General features: G+C 49.3%; 5 protein-coding genes across 5 annotated transcripts; 2 read left to right on the top strand and 3 right to left on the bottom strand.

The window, feature by feature from the left end:
* Window positions 1-944: 944 nt before the first annotated feature.
* Window positions 945-1648, top strand: BKA67DRAFT_537153 (uncharacterized protein; the record flags this gene model as incomplete). Its single annotated transcript, XM_046100269.1, has 2 exons — window positions 945-1327; window positions 1378-1648. The coding sequence occupies 2 exons, from the start codon at window positions 945-947 to the stop codon at window positions 1646-1648; spliced, it is 654 nt and encodes a 217-aa protein (XP_045957756.1).
* Window positions 1649-2062: 414 nt separating this feature from the next.
* On the top strand, window positions 2063-2701 carry BKA67DRAFT_569864 (uncharacterized protein). The gene has a single exon (XM_046103127.1). The coding sequence runs from the start codon at window positions 2294-2296 to the stop codon at window positions 2585-2587; it is 294 nt and encodes a 97-aa protein (XP_045957757.1). The 5' UTR covers window positions 2063-2293; the 3' UTR covers window positions 2588-2701.
* Window positions 2702-11653: 8952 nt separating this feature from the next.
* BKA67DRAFT_660094 (uncharacterized protein) lies at window positions 11654-12760 on the bottom strand (the record flags this gene model as incomplete). Its single annotated transcript, XM_046107563.1, has 1 exon — window positions 11654-12760. One exon carries the CDS (start codon window positions 12758-12760, stop codon window positions 11654-11656), a length of 1107 nt encoding a protein of 368 aa, XP_045957758.1.
* A 2167-nt stretch (window positions 12761-14927) lies between these two features.
* On the bottom strand, window positions 14928-16171 carry BKA67DRAFT_537156 (uncharacterized protein; the record flags this gene model as incomplete). The annotated part of the gene is made up of 4 exons (XM_046100270.1): window positions 14928-14963; window positions 15011-15540; window positions 15607-15759; window positions 15985-16171. 4 exons carry the CDS (start codon window positions 16169-16171, stop codon window positions 14928-14930), a joined length of 906 nt encoding a protein of 301 aa, XP_045957759.1.
* A 1192-nt stretch (window positions 16172-17363) lies between these two features.
* On the bottom strand, window positions 17364-17800 carry BKA67DRAFT_569876 (uncharacterized protein). Its single transcript, XM_046103128.1, has one exon. The coding sequence runs from the start codon at window positions 17734-17736 to the stop codon at window positions 17371-17373; it is 366 nt and encodes a 121-aa protein (XP_045957760.1). The 5' UTR covers window positions 17737-17800; the 3' UTR covers window positions 17364-17370.
* Between the last annotated feature and the right edge of the window lie 456 nt (window positions 17801-18256).

Consider the following 18256-nt stretch of genomic DNA (forward strand, 5'->3'; position numbering starts at 1 on the left):
GTTACAATATCTCCCCTGTCAACACAAATGTTTCTGTCACTAGCACTGAAGTTGCAGGAATGCAAAGGGGAAAAAGGCGATGCTTGGTCAGAACTATGCCGTATTAGGGTGCAGGAATCCGGTACCTTAAAACGGTTTAGATCTTCCACTGATGCTACTATGTATCACTAGGGTGAGCACCGAGATTGTCTTTCCGTTCTGCAGTGTAACTTTAGATGTCTTCCACACAACTTTAGCCTGTACGAGACTGTTCTGAATCCTTGACCGAGATTAAGCTCACATACTGGATATCTCCGACTGCAATCTCGCTATGATTGATATACTACAAATTCTACCTCTCGCACTTCATGCTTCCGGTGGCAGATGGAGGCTGGACCAGGTTGATGGACTGCTGAGCCCAACGGCAACGGACCCAGCTACTTCACGAGGCATAAACTGCATTTCTAACGTTACGTGGTTGATGGAGGAGTAAAAAAGTAATATAGGGCCTTTGGACAGAATAGTTCGTCAAATCAAGGCTCTCACTGGCTGGGATTCCTTTCTGTAGCTCTTATTGAGAGCAGGACTGGTGCAAGAACCACAGAGGTTGCAGTACTTGCTGGAAGCTGGCATAGCTAGTCGTGTTGACAATATCTTAGAGTCCCTCACAGTCACTACCCCTCCCAAACAAGACACATATCTTCTAACATTGGCCCTGGATATGCTTCATATGGGACTATTTCAAGTGGAGATTATTAGTGCGAATGACACTACTTAGCATGAAATGAGTAACAGGCTACGCACAACGATGCTGACGTCTAGCGCTGCTGTCCCCTTCTGTGCCCATTCTTGTGCCCCCTTCTCTGCCCCCTTTTTGTGCCCCCTTCTTTAGTCTATAAAGACGTCTGACATCCGTAAAAACAGCATCGACGGCAGGTCAATACCAACACACAGTTCTCTTTAAAATGACGGTCAATATTGACAAATCACAACTGGAAAAATGGGGCCTAAGGGCCACCATTGATCCCACAGATGGCCAATTTACGGGAAAGCTCTACTGTGAAAAGATGGATTTCTACTTCAATGTTCCCGAAGAGTTACTCAACGCTGATGTGATCCATATCCTGCAGTCAGATCCAGAAAAGGCGGTCCCAGTGGATTCCGCGAGAGCGAGTAGCGATGCCTTGACACCTTGCAAAGATATTCAGCCCATCGATAGGATGAATTGGATCACCTCCTTCTCATGCGTTGTAGATCTCTTACAGGACAAGAAGACGAATGAGACCGCTATGAGACCCTATATACACGATGTGGTCTCTCGACTTCCAAACCTCTGGTTTACTAGGGAGTAAGACGATAACCATAACGTATATAGCATCTAACTAACACGATGTACAGTGGCGACAAGGACGTATTGGAGGAGTGTTTAACGACTCTACTCTTACAGCAATCACCATCTACGGACTCAGATATTAATAACGATAAGTCGGTTGCAAATCTGGATTTCAAAGATTCCAAAGAAAACTTGTATTGGGTAGTGGATCGAGCAGCAAGGCACATACGTAGCAACCGCATTGATCGGGCAAAGAAATTTCAATCAATTTGGAGTTTACTTGGTGCGCAACTGCCGAAGTGGAGAGTTCAGGGGGGAGAACCGAGATCAATGTAGAGTGGTTACATGGGAAACTGAAGGTGCGAATGGACGTCTTGTCATATTTCCTTTAGTAGTTAACGCACCTCTAAAATTTCTTTATGTTCTGGTCAGAAAACTACAACCATAGTACTTGTTCAAGAACCTATTGCATGAAGTTGTATTCACTCTAAGCACATCACTCCCACTTATCCTGTACCGCACTGCTGCTATTCAACGCACACACTTGGTCTAAGCCACCATGTGGAGATGTTTGACCAGGATGGCTGCATTTTTAGAGCTCACCGTCACAACAGGGGTTGTAAGCTCACGATCTATTGGCATTAAGCAAATTTGTTGTACGATGTATTGACGCCACCGAGTCCAGCCGTTTTGTCACGTGCACTTGCTGTGACCAGAGTTGCCTATCCTGATACGCTATCCTGATATCATCTCTGCTATCCTGCTATATCCGATATGATATATATCATATATCCGATAACGTCAGGCTCTCTTATCCTGATATCAGGATAGATATCAGTATAACCTGCTGTTTGTGATTGGATGGTTGGCCAGCAGGACCCATATTTCCCTACTGTCAAGAGCGGTGAGGCCAGAAACTCATCTTGGCCGCTTGATTAATGGTGGATCAGTGATCTATAACGATTCTCAAATGTTTACTAGATGATCGTACTAAGTATGGCATCCTCACCACAGCGACTGTCAGATTGCGTCTCGCAGTCCCAGATGAGTGTTAAACCTGCATATGATGCAGAATCAGCGTCATCTGATATTCTGAATTTTGATTATATATTCCGTGCAACGTACCCAAACAAGGGTCAGACAGGGCCATCGGGAAAACGGAAAACGAGAGGCCCTGTGGTTTATGAATGCCTTCTTTGTTCTTCTGATCAGGCATGGTCAAATCCGAAACGAGACAATGCGGTATACCATGCGAAGAATCAACACTTCAGATAATACCATACTCGAACGGTCATCAGACACTGGCCCTCCATTAAAGCAGGCTAGGCTTCGTGATTATTATACAGTCAGCCCATCGGATTCAACCCTTCGTCAGGTATTCAATACCCAGCGCTACACACACACACACACACACACGTTTATTACGCCCGGGCTATTCCCCTAGAGGGCAACTAACGCTATAGTACAAAAACGCTACCCAAGCTTCCGTCATCACTCCGACTTGAGCCCATACTCATGGTCAGTTCCATTTCTGTCTCAATCCATTTCTCTGTCGTGACATCCCTGTTGATACTGTTAGTGGTTAGTATGCAGCATTTCTGCTTGAAGTTGATTCCTCCAAGTGTTCAGAGTCCTATCCTCGGCGACTGAAGCGCGACATGCTGGGTTAGTATGTGTTTGAGATGCCTTTGCTACTATACATGATTTTGTCCTTTCTATGCCGAATCACTGCTCTCCCCCACCGTCAGCTGTAACCGTCTTGTGGCGACTGCAAATCTAATTGTGGCTCGAACTGCCTCAAGATCTGGCGTCCATTTATCGACATCACGGTGTGTCTTCCCACCCAGGAAGAACGAGATGCTTCCTCTTCGGTCTTGCGTATACTGAAGTAACTCTTTGCGATAGGCTGTCCACTTGGGGCAGTGCATAACGAAATGCTCGACGGTCTCTTTTGCGTGTCCACAGGCGCACTCTGGCGAGGAGACTGCGCCTATCTGAGCTAGATAATAGTTGAGCCTGGCCATTCCTGTCCGCAGCTGGACTAGAATGCTGGCTTCTTTCCATGACAATGCATCGTACAGTAGTCGAGTGTGTCGTCCGGGTAAAGCAGTGTCAATCCGTCTGGAGAATGCACCGACGTTGTCTGGTAATACTGGCGTTCTACTTTGTGTCTTTCTGGCATTGTTTAATGTCGTTGATTTGGCCCGGTATGGTGGTGTCCGTACTGAGCTACCGGGGAGGGTAGCTTTGCGAGCAGCTTCTTTGGCCAGGCGTGCTAGGGCGGTGTTCCCATTCCTGTTATCGTTATTCGTGTCATTGCCAACATTCTCGTCCCCGTAGCTCTCTTTCTGCTCTTGTGGCATCCAGACGACGATAACTTTGTTTCTCCGTTTACGAAGCTGGCTTACGCACGCGTAGAAGTCGGCAATATCTTTCTGGCCTGACTGGTGCCAGGGTCGACCAAGACTCAGTGCGGCACCTTTGTTGCTCGTGAACACTATGAGCACGCATTGCCGGATGTGTTGTGGCACCTTGCGCAGCCCTCGTACTATTGCGGCCAATTCTGCCGTGTAGGGATTCTGTTCTTCCCTCGTCCCGAGGGTCACAGAGTGTAGCATGAACTTGGTCTTGGCCCAGCCGATATCTGGAAGCCGTATAGCCACTCCAAACCCGACCAGACCATTCTTGGCTGAGCTGCTGGCGGCGATGCGGACTGCTCGTTGCCCGCTGGCTAGCTCCATGGCTCTGTCGTTCTCCTCGGTGGTTACCTCGACCCGCTCAGTCCACGGTTCCACTGCGTAGGCATCGATCGTCTCTAGCCTGCTTATCGGCACGTCCTTCATGTCTGCTGCAAGTTGCTGCATCGGTGAGATGAACCGCGTGAACATCCGAAACCCTGCCGTCCGAAGTGGGTTGCTGCTCGGCAGTGTGTGGATGTCGATCCAGAGCTTGATTGCCCGCTTGGCGAAACGACTTCGAGCTGGCAGGATATGAGCCTCCACCTCGCCGACAGCTGTGGCTACCTTGCTGAACGCGCCCACTATTGCTTGAGCCCCGACTCTCTGCACTCTATTGACAACGTGCATCAGTCGATCACCACAGGCATACCTCCAGACGTTCGATGCGTAGTCCAAGATCGGAGCTACCATGGCTGTGAATAACTGTCGGGCGGTTGCCGGTGGCAGTCCCTTCAGCCGTCGCAGCTCAATAGCTGCTTCCAGCGCTTTGCTCGACACTCGTGCGATGTGCAGTCTGTACCGTAGCTGAGAGTCCATCGTGACCCCCAAGATCTTGACCTTGTCCTGCGGATACACCCTTTCGCACTTGATCAGAAAAGGATTACTGTTCACTCTGGCTGCCTTCCGACTGAAATGGATAATCGCCGTCTTGTCTGCCTCGAACGTGGCTCCGCTGCGACGTTCCCAGTCGAGAGCCCTGTCAATGATCGCTCGTATGCCCACCTCATTTGCTTGGGCCGTCGGTCCCGCTACCCACGCTGTGTAGTCATCAACGAAGGCAACAGATCCGCCAACTTTGTTGATGGGATGTTGCACCAAGTCTGCATTGAAGAACAGGAACAGGATCGGCGAGAGTGGGGAGCCCTGGGGTAGTCCTGCTTGTGGCAGACTATGGGTCTCGGATGTACGCCCATTAATCTCAATCGTGGCCGTGCGGTCAGAGCAGAAGGCACCGATCCACTTTGACAGGCTTGTTGGTATGCCCCGAGCTTCCATCCTCTGGATGAGTCGCTCCTTGCACACTCCATTATACGCTCCCTTGACGTCAAAACTGATCAGGCTCACTACCTGTCGTCGTCGCCATGCCTTGTAGATATACTCTTGCAGCAGGAGCACCGCCTGTTCTGCCGATCTGCGCTTCCTCGCGCCAAAGTGGTTCGAAGGTAATAGACCGTACTCCTCTACGACATACGAGAGCCTCTCCGCGACGACCGACTCCAGCACTTTGCCCAGGGTCGACAACAATGAGATCGGACGCCATGCTTTGGCAACAGTGTAGTCCTCCTTGCCTGGTTTCTTGAGCGGTACAATTTTAGCATGTCGCCACTGCTGCGGGAGCACACCTTCGGCTAGCGATTGTCTGAAAAGCGCTACAATCCTGTCCCTGAGAACCGGCCATGTCTGCTGCCACACTACCGCTGGAAGGCCATCTTCACCAGGTGCCTTCCGGGGTTTGGCCGCAAACAACTGTCGTTCAATCTCGTCTGACGTGATGTCAGGCATGCTGACTGAACCGCCCCTCCTTGTTGTTGTCCCCTCGTCTGCAATATCTCCGGGCAGTGGTGGGAAGAAACAGCGCAGCAGTTCCTCTGCTTGCTCGTTCGTGTTGCTGGTCTGACTCCCATCTTGCTTCGTCAGCTGAGGAATCTTGTCAAATGCTGTTCCACCCTGCGACTTCAGATACTTGGCCGCGTTCCAGATGTTAGACTCGTCGGCAAGAAACTCATCCCAGTGTTTTCTCTTCTGTTCTCGAATGCTCGTGTGGTATTGCTTGGCCGCGGCCTTGGCTGTATCCTCCAGCGCCTGCGAGAAACAACTTGCCCTTCTCTCTGCTCTTGCCCTGTTCCTCCAGTACGTGTACACTGATCGCATTTGTGTCAGGTCCGACGTCCACCACCGCTTTGCGTGGGGTGATGTTTTGGCCTTGGGTGTGAGCGCATGTACTGCTTCCGATACTGCTGACATTAGGTAGTCTGTCTTTTGTTGCACTGTTTCTCCGGCGGGCAACGTCTCTAGTGTGTGCGCGATCCGCTTGTTGATTTCCTTCCACGGTGCATTGCGAAGGAGCAGTCGCTCTCTCGGTCGGAGGTCTGACATGTCCATGTCTATCGTTGTCTCGATCGCCCGGTGGTCAGATCCGTGGTCTGCCTCCGAGGTGGTGCAGTGCGCTACCTGCGTTGCCAGGTCGTTGCTGGCCAACACCAAATCAATCGTCGTCGCTGACGTGCCCTTCTCCCACGTCTTCGTCCCCCGCGGCAGAAGACTCTGTAAGGAGCAGTCGCTCATTAGGTCGATGATCGGGTCTGCTTCTCCTTGCCTAGCCAACGTCACCTCCTCTCCTCCCCACAACTGATCATGCTGGTTAAAGTCCCCAACCAGCATGACGTCTACAATATCTCCTCGCCTACGTCGTGCCTCGTCTATCACCACCCGCAGTAGATCGCACGCTTCGCGAAGCGCATCCTGGTCGGTCGGCGGTATATACACCGAGATGACCAGCACCTTTCTCTCCCCTACCTTGATCAACACCCCGGTCATGTCTGGCGACGCGATCGATACCTGTTCCGCTTCCAACTCCTTCTTCACCCACAACGCACTCCGAATCGCCCATCTCCCTTCCCGGTTCTCCGTTGGCACCACCTTTGTCCACCCGTAGTGTGCCCGCGGCACCGTCACCAACTTGCCCTCCTTCATTCTCGCTTGTGGTTCTTGTATGGCCACGACCGATACTTCCCTCATACTCGTGTCATTCATCAGACTCTCTTGCACCGTCGACTGTCGGCCCACATTCAGTTGCACCACCCGAAGCTCTTTAGTCATGGTGGACAGGATAGAGCTTCGGACAGTTTCGGCTGAACGACTCGTGCGGACCGCCACATGGGACACATTTGAGCACCACTTCGGTGCACTCCTTATGTGCGTGGCCTTCTTGGGCGCATCGTCCGCAGACCCGGTTGTTCTTGCACTGGAATGACTTGTGTCCAACCCGCTGGCAGTTGTAGCACTGAGCAGGGCCTTCGCGACGCTCGAACACACTCGTGTAGCCCGACTCCCCTCCGGCGTGGAAGAAGCCTTCTCCCAGTATCCTTCGGGCGTCTGCAGCCTTGGTCAGGTAGACGACCATGGATCCGTACGCTTTGGGCACTTCTTTCTTGCTCAGCCAAGCGATCTTGGCCACCGTTGCTTCGTTCTCCTGTCCAAACGCTTCTGCCGCCCCTTGGCGGATGTTTCCGTTCTCGTCTAGCACGGCAGTCCGGTTAACGCTGTCGACCTTAATCGGGTACAACTCATCTCTTAGCACTCTTGCTCCGCCGGTCACCATCTTCTCGGCCGCTTTCTTAACGAGTTCGTGTTCGCTTTCGTCTCGGCAAACAATCTTGATTCTCTGTGGCCTTTTTGGGTCCATCGTCACCGCTCGGCATCTCCACTCCTTGTGCCCTTCCATCGATCGGATCTCTTTCTCTACCGCTGCTCTTGTCGTTCCGGCGTTCCATGTGTTCGCACTGTCCGCGCTTACTCTTGTGGTGTCGATCGTGCAATATAGTGTGTCCGTGAAGTTGGAAGGAGTCGTGTTCCCTGTGCCTAGAGAACGCACGTTCGTGGGTTGGCTTGTCGGCGGCGTACGCGCGACGTCTGCATACGATGCTTGCGGGCTCTTCTGCGTGCTTGCGATTAGTGCCTGGCCGGCCTTGATCTCTTCCAGTTCCTCCCGCACGCTTTTCAGTTCGGTCGTTAGCTGTTCCACCAGATGTTTCATTGCGCTAAGCTCCTGCCTGTGCCGGTCGCTGCTTTCTTCAATGATTTTGGACAGATGCATGACCACCGCCTTCATCTCTTTCCCTTGTCGCGCTGAGAGTACCAGCATGTCCAGCATTTTCTGAGGGGCAAGTCCCCCGGCGACCCGGTCGCCGTCTTCACGAGTTCCATTCGGGTCATCGTTTGTCGTAGTTCCAGGGGCACTTCGTCTTGTCGTTCTCGCTGCCGCCGCAGTGGCTGTCGTCGCTCGCGTCGCTCGTTTGGTCGACGTCGCGATAGAGTCTGACACCCCCACCACGATTTCCGCCTCCACGTCGGAAGCCATTTTAGCTCCCGCACCTCGCGTCGGCTGATCCTCCAGCCACGCCAATCAATTCGTCCGGTCTTCCCGTGTTCGTCGCAAAGAACAGCAGAAAGAAGGAAAAGTTTTCTGATACGTTTCTTCACGTCGTCGTCGCAGTCCCCCAGCGCTACACTGAAAGCATGGTTGCTCTTCTTACACGCCGACGGCTGCCCTTTTCGGCAGTTACTTGGGATGAGATGCAAGACATTATGCTTGCTTGCAACCCCGCGATCGAAGACCTCATCATGACATCATGGCATGAAGCAATGCGCCACATCACTGCAAACTTTAGCCTCTATCAGTCGCAATTAAAAGCTAAGCTCAATAGCGCCATTTCAAAAATCCACATCTCATCGGATCTCTGGACATCGCCACACCGTCACGGTGTATTAGCAGTCTGTGCTAGATGGGTTGATAGGGAATATCAACCCAAGAGAGCACTTCTGAGCCTACCAGAAGTTCGACATAGTCATTCCGGTGAACATCAGTCTCGACTTATTCTGGCAACACTCGTCCTCTACGGTATTACGGATCAGCTCGGCTGTCATACCGGCGATAACGCGACATCTAACGACACGTGCCTGCAGCATCTATCAATTATGCTGAAACGGGACCACAACGTGAGCCAATTCTCTGCTCTATTTTCTCTATCGCTGCCTAATTCGTACTAGGTCAATTGGGATCCCAAACGGCACCGTATCCGCTGTATTCTTCATATTGTCAATTTATTCCTTCAGGCTTTCCTCTTCGCGTCTTCACGTGAGGCACTTAAAGCTGCGCTTGAAGCCTCCAAAGATGTCACTGGGGATGAACTCTACGAGATGAGGAGTTTGTGCCCCCACGACAGCAACATGGACGCTTGGCCTTGTGAAGCATCGCTTGGATCCCTAATTATCTATGCACAGCTAGATAATTTGGGACAAGCACGACTCTATGCATTGCGTGGTTTCCAGCCGTCATTATCCTCGTCATCATGGATGCATATTTCAGGAGCCATCGAGCCAGCCCTACTCCTCCCCGTCCTCAAGGACTTCACAAGTTACTGAGTTTCAGAAATATTGTTCTTGCGCCATCTCTTCTTCCGAAGTAATTTAGAGATTCTTTCCACCGGGCCACAAATATTGTGCTAAGATGTGTGATTACATACAGGTATGGCTTCTCTCCTCTCCCACTGTTCTATGTTCATATCGAACAGGTCCAATACTGTTGCGGTCATTTCCGTTTTCGTGTGCAGTATTGGTGTTCGAGCTACGGAAAGACACATAAAGTCTGCCCTCCAAATGTGACAAGAGCAGAGTATCGGTAAGTATGCGAAGCCGTCTAGTTACGATGACGCAGGCGGCCTGGTTAACCTTCATCTAGGTCGGATGAGCTCTGTAGTAAGCGGGAATGAAACAATTATTGGAAAGAGTGTTCACAAACATTTAGGTGACTGCCGGCCCCCTTCGTCGCCTGTGTGGAGTGTAAGAAGCAACAATATTTGATACAGCATCTTCGATAAAGCTGTACATGTCATTAGATTCTGTTCCCAATCATGTAATTACGCATTCCGCGCTATCTAAGGAGTGCAGCAGAATAAGAATGCAAGCCCAACTTAACCCCGTAGGACCCTCCCCATGTAGCCATGCACCATTGCTTCTATCCACAGGCACACCCAATCATTGGCTGAATGCCACTCACACGCTTTGCTACTCCACGGAAAGTATCAAATCATAACTTGATGTGACGTCGGGCACTCGGCCATCCTTGACAAGCCCTGGATCCTCGAGTAGCGCGTTCTCTGTGTCAGCGAGGCTAGTATCGGAGGATGTGGTCGTAATGCATTGTGAACTATCTGATATTAGAGACAATTAGCATGGCTCATGTTTTTATTTCGGTAAGTGAATGAGCATACTCAAACTCTCTGGGTCTGAGCTCGAAGACAGATCTGAGAAGGTACTCATGGTGGGCTTGAATGTAGTAGTACGAATTTTCGATATCGGCGAGGCCACTGACAATGTATATGGTGATATAAGAGGATGTAATTTCTGGGAATATTGTGCAGCTTTTAAATAAACTAAATCATTCCAAGTTATTCTGTGTAACTATATTACTGATGTACAGTAGTACCAAACCATTGTTGATAAAATGTATCAATAGGCTAAAAATGGACCACATCCAGAAGTAGTTGCATACATGATAAAACTGTGCTTGATCTTCCCTAGAGACTGGTCCCGCTGAACCGACAGTCCCAATAACCGGGGCATTAATAAGGCATACGAATAATGATCTTAGCAATTGCTTTCATGGCTATTGTAATGAGAGCATGTAATTTCGGGGAAGCGTCACGGATGCACTGCACCCTTGCGCTGAGACTAGCATATTGTTGAGTTGATTAACATAGACCCGCAGTCTTTCCAGGCCTAGCACTTTATCCCGCACTCCCAACACTAGCAAAATACTAGTGTCTGAATAAAAGTCCCTCGAGGTGGCCAGCTAGGAGACCTTACAAGCAATCCTTACAAGCAATGGCATCCAAGGGGCTTTCTAGGATGTGATCATATCATTCTGGGAAGTGATTCGTACCGGACCCTTGTTTCCGAGAAGGTCATTGATATGGACCCGTTAGGTCCAGGACGTAACGCCGCATTCCCGACGCTAGTATACGGCCAGTCATCTGTCCTAGCGCAGAATTTAACCCAACCAATCATGATGCTACAGCCTAGCGCAGAATAGAGGAACAATAAGAAGTGGAGTATCGACCGGATGATTTCCTTAGATGGAGCATATCGGCAGGATAACGACGACTTGATCAGCTTACACGAGTCCTGCCGCTCATTCTGATAAGCGCTATCCGGAATGTATCAGCCAAAATTACACTAGATATTTTCGGTAGAGACGATATCACGTCCAAAGACATTCAAGACTTTGACCAAGAGCTGGATGCAGTGTATCAACGGGTTCCTAAAACTATCACAGGTGACCCTGTGAAGGTTCTCCAGCTGCAGTATACAATAGCGATTATTTATCACGCAGCTAAAATAGTTCTGCATCGATGGTCTGTTCTAGAAGAAAATATGGACAGGTCAGATCCATATGCCAATCACTCCAGAGGGCAATGTATTGAGTCAGCCGTGGAAATCATGAAGATACAAAAATCCCTGCTGGATAATCGTCGCTCGCACCACAACCTGCGATGTATGGCTCTGGGAGTCGTGGTTTGCCCTAATAAGGGACGTTCCCCACGTTAAATACAATTAACCAAGCAATTAATTAATCAATTATGAAAGTCCATCAAGAGCAGTTTGTAGTATAAATAGCAAAGTGGTAACGAGGAAGGTCCGGTATAAGATTATGGTATGCCACGTTTCTATCCCACAATTAGAAATTTCAAATTCCCTCCAGGTCTATAATTTATTAATTACAACAACCGCAGTATAAGCATTCGCTATCGGTATTCCGTAACGTGGACTTCTTAGTAGCTCTTGAAATAAAGTGTGTAACGAGCATGTCGCGCGCCAACAGTCAGAAAGCAGACCGATTAGGTGTCCCCCGTAGGTTACTGTCAATATCATCTAACCGTCTGACGACAGAACCAAGCACAATCTTCAGGATACGCTCGCCCGTAAGAAATGGATTGCTACTATCATCGTCAAATGTAGCGGTGTCGACTATGTCTCGTATTGGAACTTCGCCTCCTCTACCTTGATTGCTATTCCCGCAGTTCTTGTCCTGGGTTAGCTTATCGTCCAGTATTCGCAAGGCCTCTGCAGCCCCTGGCTCATTTCCGACTTGAAAGAATTGAATACCAATCTGGTAGGACGGAGCATCTAGTTTGTCAAGTTTTGTGGCAACTTGTTGAATGACACCGCCAACCTCATCGCTAGGAACGCCGTCGGTAATAACGATGATACTGAGGGGTTTGAGGCATGTTTCGTCTTTGGTGTTGTTTACCATAGCCTCGTACGTCTTCGTATATTGTCGAAGGATGTGTTGCAGTCGCTGACCTGTCGGCGTTGCCCCGTAAGGACGAACCTTGTCGAATATCTCTTCAACAGTCATTTGCTCGCCACGAAAACTGGAACCTTCAGCACGTTTGACGTTTCGGTAACCTGTATTCGCTTTCCAAGGCTCGTTAGGGTTGCCAGAGTCCGTGGTTTTATGGTTCATAAAGTAAAAGTCGAGTCCATCTTTATCGTGAGAGAAGATGACGGGCAAGATTGCGGTCAAAGCTTGTTGTGTCTCGCGCCATGACCTGCCAGTCATACTGCTTGAGTCGTCGATGAGAAAGACAGTGTCAAACGTAGACAAGAAGGCATATTCGTCTTCTTTTGTGCTAGCTTGTGCACGCGAGATGGCTGGATGAATGCCTGTCTGATAACAGTCATGGCGTGGAGATACACCTAGAGATGGCACTGATGTGTCCGTGACGACCGTTATATATGCCGGGGGAGGAGATTGCGCTCTTGGCTCTTGAGTCGCAGGCGACAGGTCCTGGCGAGGGCTGCGGACAGCTGAAGCATTCGTTGACCGCTTCGTCGGATTGTCACTGTTTGAGCTAGCCTTGTCATTTAGACTCAAGACACGGCTCAGCTGATGCAAGCGTCGAGCGAATGGCCACGAGGGACTCATACTGGGATTTTTTGGAGACGTGTTGTGATAACTGAAAAATATCAAGTGCCGCTTTGGAGTTCGAGGCGAGTCAATACTTAAGTATTTTGAGGGCACGAAGAGATAGAATCTCGAAACTACCGAGATATACAAAATGATGACGGAAGGCAAAATCTGCCTCAAAACTGCGTAATGGCGCCTGCATGTCCCTTCGACTAACAATCATGTGTGACCCCACTCTTTTGCATAAACAAAATGCTACGAACTATTTTAATTCGACACGACGCCTCCACTGCGTATCTGACCACAAAATCCACAGTATCGATACTACCTAGATTGCAGTATTGTAATCATCGGATGTGACCTATACAGGCGAAATGATGCCCTATGAACGCAGTTTGCGTTGTCAGCAATGTAACATCGAGATTGCGACTAATCCATCCATCCCCGGGAGCTTGATTAAGCGCAAGACGGTGTACAATCTTGACACTGGTTTTACGATCGAATTTCGTACCACCTATCATGGGTTGTGGTACTTAGCGCCCAGCCCCCCGATCTGGGATCTGGGAAGAAAATTGCCTTGACAGGGGAGGGGGGTAAGCAGGGAAGCACGTCAGTTTCCTTTCAAGTTTTCCCCCTGTGATGAATTGGAGGAGGGCTATATGGATCTGGGTGGCTGGGTACCGAGCGTCACTTCGGCTTTCAGACCATTGTAGGAGGGAATTATCAACTGGGAGCGACTTCGTCCATCAATAGTCTCATGCAACCACCCCATTCTTATATATATATATATGCAGAGACAATGACAGGAAGTGGCACAATACATGAAGTACACTGTATGTTTTCAGATAATCTCGAATGGAGAAAGATGCATACAAAGTCTCATCAGAAAACGCCACGTACATATCTTACAAAAGCTCTGGATCGTAGAGACAAGGTTGTTTCGGTGTCTAGAATTGAAAGCAACAGATCATCATTGTCCGAGGTGAGTTTTAGTTTGTAATGCTAAATAAGAAAATAACACTTGCTAAAATTCTGCTAGAACAGTCGAAAGCTTCATGCGGGTTGCCTTGCTGTAGTTTTGAACGAGCTGACAGCAGTGCAAACTGCTTCCCATTGAATGAACATCATAGTGCCTGAGCGAGGCTGCAAGTGACGGGGGATAGACTGGTAATTAAGGTGTACGTGAAATTAGCTAGATGCAGGGTTGGAGGGGAGGCATATGTGTGGACACTGAAAGCACTCACGCCTTTGCCGGTAGGAGAGAGTGAGGTGTCAGCTGCGCCATGAATTCTTCATGCTGGGCGCAGCTATACGCATGACCAGGAAGTTGGCGACAGAGAGTGGCTATAGTTGTGAGTCACTTCGATCACAGTGCGAGAACTCTACTCTTATCACTGATAGGAAGTGGCTTTTCGACACGGTGATGAGGGTCCTCAATAATACCATTGTTTAACAGGTGGCTTGTCTGGCCTGGTCGGGTAGGACCTCGAAATTTAGATAAAAAGAGCTTACGACTGTGCTTGACTGCCCCTAACGTACTTGGCTGTCTTGACTATCTATGAGGATCGGCCTAGACGGCCATGGGGAAGAGATCCAGATTCAAAGCAGAGGACAGGGCGTAAATAGATGAGGTCAGAAAAAGGCCGTAAAAGCGACAAGTTGCTGTAAGCAAGTTGCAGGAATGCAAAGGGGAAAAAGGCGATGCTTGGTCAGAACTATGCCGTATTAGGGTGCAGGAATCCGGTACCCCAAAACGGTTTAGATCTTCCACTGATACTACTATGTATCACTACTAGGTACGCAAATGCTCTCGTGGGTGGTGGCTTCCACAATATGAGATCCATGCCCTGTGTCAGACAGAATTGCAACAAGGTGTACACCTCAATCAAGGACTGTAGCAGCAGCGTATGAACTGCGTCTCAGGGATTCTGCCCCTGGGAGGCATGCTAAAACCGGGCTAACGGATCTACGACAACGCATATTATGCGCAATATAGACGTAGCGGTGGTGAAGCGCTAAATAAAAGAGGGTGGGCTAGCTACTAGTTGGAGGGCAGAGTTCAGTTTGTAATCTATCTATCCCACGCCTATTGCCTATCTTGTAACTCTTCACTCTGCTGCCAACTCCGATCTGACATTCTGTTAGACTCGATTTATTTGTAGATGGCATCGGAAAGCTGGCTCTGCTAGATGGTACAAGAGTGTGCCGGGTTCTCGCCAGTCTACTCGCAAGAATACAATGGTCTCGCCGGTAGTCAGCAACCCGTACTCGAGACCCCCCTCGATCATGTAGATGTAGGTCTGTGTGGACAACTATTATACGTAGAATGCAAGGGGCCCAGCCGAGAGCCCGGGTTTCCACATCTACATATTCTTGATCCCTGCTGTGTCCCAAATAATTGTCATTCTCTTTAGGGTAACGTGCAACATCAGAGGTTTGGTTCAGATGGCTTCGTGGAGTAGTGCAGGCGGTCCCTCGGGAACTGTCACTTGAAGCCGCGATCGGTGGCTCAAATAATTTGAAACCATCTATGCTTCTTTCAGCAGCGCCGCCATCAAGTCGCTTTCTCATAGTCAATGCATAATCGCGGATCGCCCAGAGACTAATCCTAAGCATGGCCGCATTCTTCTCCTGCGAAGATACCGCAGGGCTATTATTAACTAACGTATTCCAGGCAATCTTGTCGTGCCGATGAAACTGCAAGGCTTTCTCGCAGAGCTGTAGTAGTTCGTCGGTGCTGAAGCCGCACGTCGCGCAGAATTTTGGTGCGCCCACGGTGCCATGAGGATGCAGTCGACCTAGAGCAGTACATCAGTGTCTCTTTCTCTGTTCGATCAAATATCGCCGGTCTAAAATGTTCTTACTTCCCGGGCTTGCCAATGCTCCCATCATACCCCTTGTCGCATATCCATCCTTAGCGGGTGGACTTGGCATCGGCGACAGAGGGGACTGAGGCGGGCCGTTCAAATCATCATGCTCCTCATTGACCGAACAAGGCATTGGAGATGATGAAGGATCTATATGCTGATGGTCTCATCGTCAGTCAGAACGTCCGAAAGACTAGTTATGTCTTTCGTAGTGCTATCATGCCGTATCAAGGGGAGCTGTTCTTGCTCTTGATGAACGATCTGTTGTTGGGTTAGATGGGACAAGATATTCTTGGCTCCTGTCTCAGCCTGATAACGACCTGCTACTCTAGAAATCAGAATGTAGTCTGCAGCCATGTTTTTGGCGTTACTTACTACTGTCTTCAACCTCTTGCGGGTCTGACATGGCTTTGGACGTGCCGGCGGAAACCGTTCGCACATCTACTGCGTTGTCGTGCTGTACATGATGCTCTTCTCTATCATTATGCATTGTTGGTATCATGCCTCTGCGTATATGTCGAACTGCTCTGCGTTCATTAGGCTTGAAGATGAGCTGCGCCATCTTGATTATACAGAAAAGTAACAGCATGAACAATGATAAGTTAACTATGAGTGAGACGAAGTAAACTTTTTATAATGCTCAAACTTCTATCTTGATTGGAAAAAACTTGATATATGTATACTGTGTACAGCGTCGGATGACCTAAAACATGTTTTCACACCTTCATAGTGAATAAGGTCCGGAATAGTGAATCGATACACTAGTGTTACCGGCTCCCTAATTTGAACTCGTATAATACAAACTCAAATCAGTACCGTAGTCACAAGTAAGGTCCTCGGTATGCTTCAAGACTCGCAAGAAACAGAATGACCTGGTAATTTGGAGCAGATTCTGTACACGTTCTACCTCGAGTATGCTTTGATCTGGAAGCATGTCTCCCCACACAATGGTAGGCGCAGAGTTACTGAGCGATCGGGCGATCATCCCTGAAGGGCTGATCGCCGACATCGATAGCGATCGTGCCATTTACACCAGCGATCGACTTCGGGCGATCCAAATCTTCAGAAATAGCCCATCGATCGATCGATAGCGATAGTTCGCCGAACGCTCGCCGAGCGCTCGCCGACCTAATGATTAAGGTCATAGATTTTTTAGTCGGGTCAATCAATGAAGGTATCCAGAGTCCTTTCTGGCTGTCTATCATTCCAGATAGTCAGAGAAGCCCTCCTTCTTCAGACTCTGCTCTAAGTCCATATCTGAGGCCCTATCTAGGATCCAAAGTGGCAAATCAGGCGTGTAGACCCCAGATCTGCTCCACGACCTAATACACTGAGCTGCCGCAACAAGATGCCGCCGCAGTCGAGACCTCTTTGGTGATATCATAGTACCAACACTACTGAATTGTCGCTCGGTTTCTGCGGTAGACGAAGGTATCGTGAGAAAGTCGACAGCCATGTAAGATAGCCTTGGAAAGCGTCGTGAACCCACGTCTCGCCACCATGATACTGGATTGTTGTGGTAGTGATCAATATCGATCAGGGGTTCCATGAGATACACCGCAAGCTCGTCTTGAGGCGGATTGGTAACCCGTTGATTGCTTTGAGATCCCCGTCCGCGACCCTTCTTCTTCGCAACAGGTTGTTGGGGTTGCAAAGCGTCGTCCACACTACTCAAGAAGCGCTTCCGGCGGGCGAGGTAGTTCGTGAGGGTATTTTCCGCGTTTGTGAGATTATCGGGCACTAATATATCCCTTGGAGCAGTTAGAAAAGTCTATTATGTCGATACAACACGCACCTCTTCTTGTAAATCTCCCAACTGGTGTTCAGCTTATTCATGTATACGTCTTTCCATGTAGGCCGCTGGCGTGTAGGCTCTGTGTTGAATATCTCTGCTAGACCGGATAGCTTCACAGTAGGGTTGAAGATAACTGCAGCGGCGTATGCTAAAGATGTCATCCTGTTGTAGTAGGTCTGCAGTTTCCACCAACCCATCCAGATGTGAAGCTTCAGAAGCCTGCGTTGTGTTCGATTAAGACCCTCGAATACTTGTACTATGCTTTGGATCTTCGGACCACCGGGATCATCAGGATCTTCAACTTCTTGGTAGCACTTGTCCGCTGCGCACATCTCGAGGTGGTCCAATAAGGTCTCGATTTGTGGGAAATACTCGTCGAAACCTCCAGAAGTGGCACGCTCACCAGGTTCACCAGTGCCTTGGAGAAGCTTAGAAGCAACGGCGAAGGGCTGTAGAATCTTGTGTATAACCTCTACCAGTCTCCAATCGCCATCTTCAAGCTTATGTTGTAGGGCGGATGGTTTCTCGTATGGCTTAGACCCGGCTGCGTCCCAGTTCTCTTGGAGTGTGTTCATCATCCGTTTCATCGCAAGCTTCTTGGACAAGGCGCGTTCAACCATAGCAGCGTCGCTTTGCCATCTAGTCGCATTGTTGTACACCCACTCTAGGATGGGTTGATCAGGCTGCACCTGTTGCTGGGCCTTGTGCCACTGCTCAACAAGCTGACTGCTAGATCTAAAGCAATTCCCAATATTGTGTAATTTTCCGATAGGACCGGTTTTCTCATGTTTGTGCAAAGATTTGGTGGTCAAGATATTGGGGGCTACACCATCGAATTCGAAGACATAGTCA

This window comes from Truncatella angustata, assembly GCF_020726525.1.
Source record: "Truncatella angustata strain MPI-SDFR-AT-0073 chromosome Unknown BKA67scaffold_5, whole genome shotgun sequence".
Classification (NCBI taxonomy): Eukaryota; Fungi; Ascomycota; class Sordariomycetes; order Amphisphaeriales; family Sporocadaceae; genus Truncatella; species Truncatella angustata.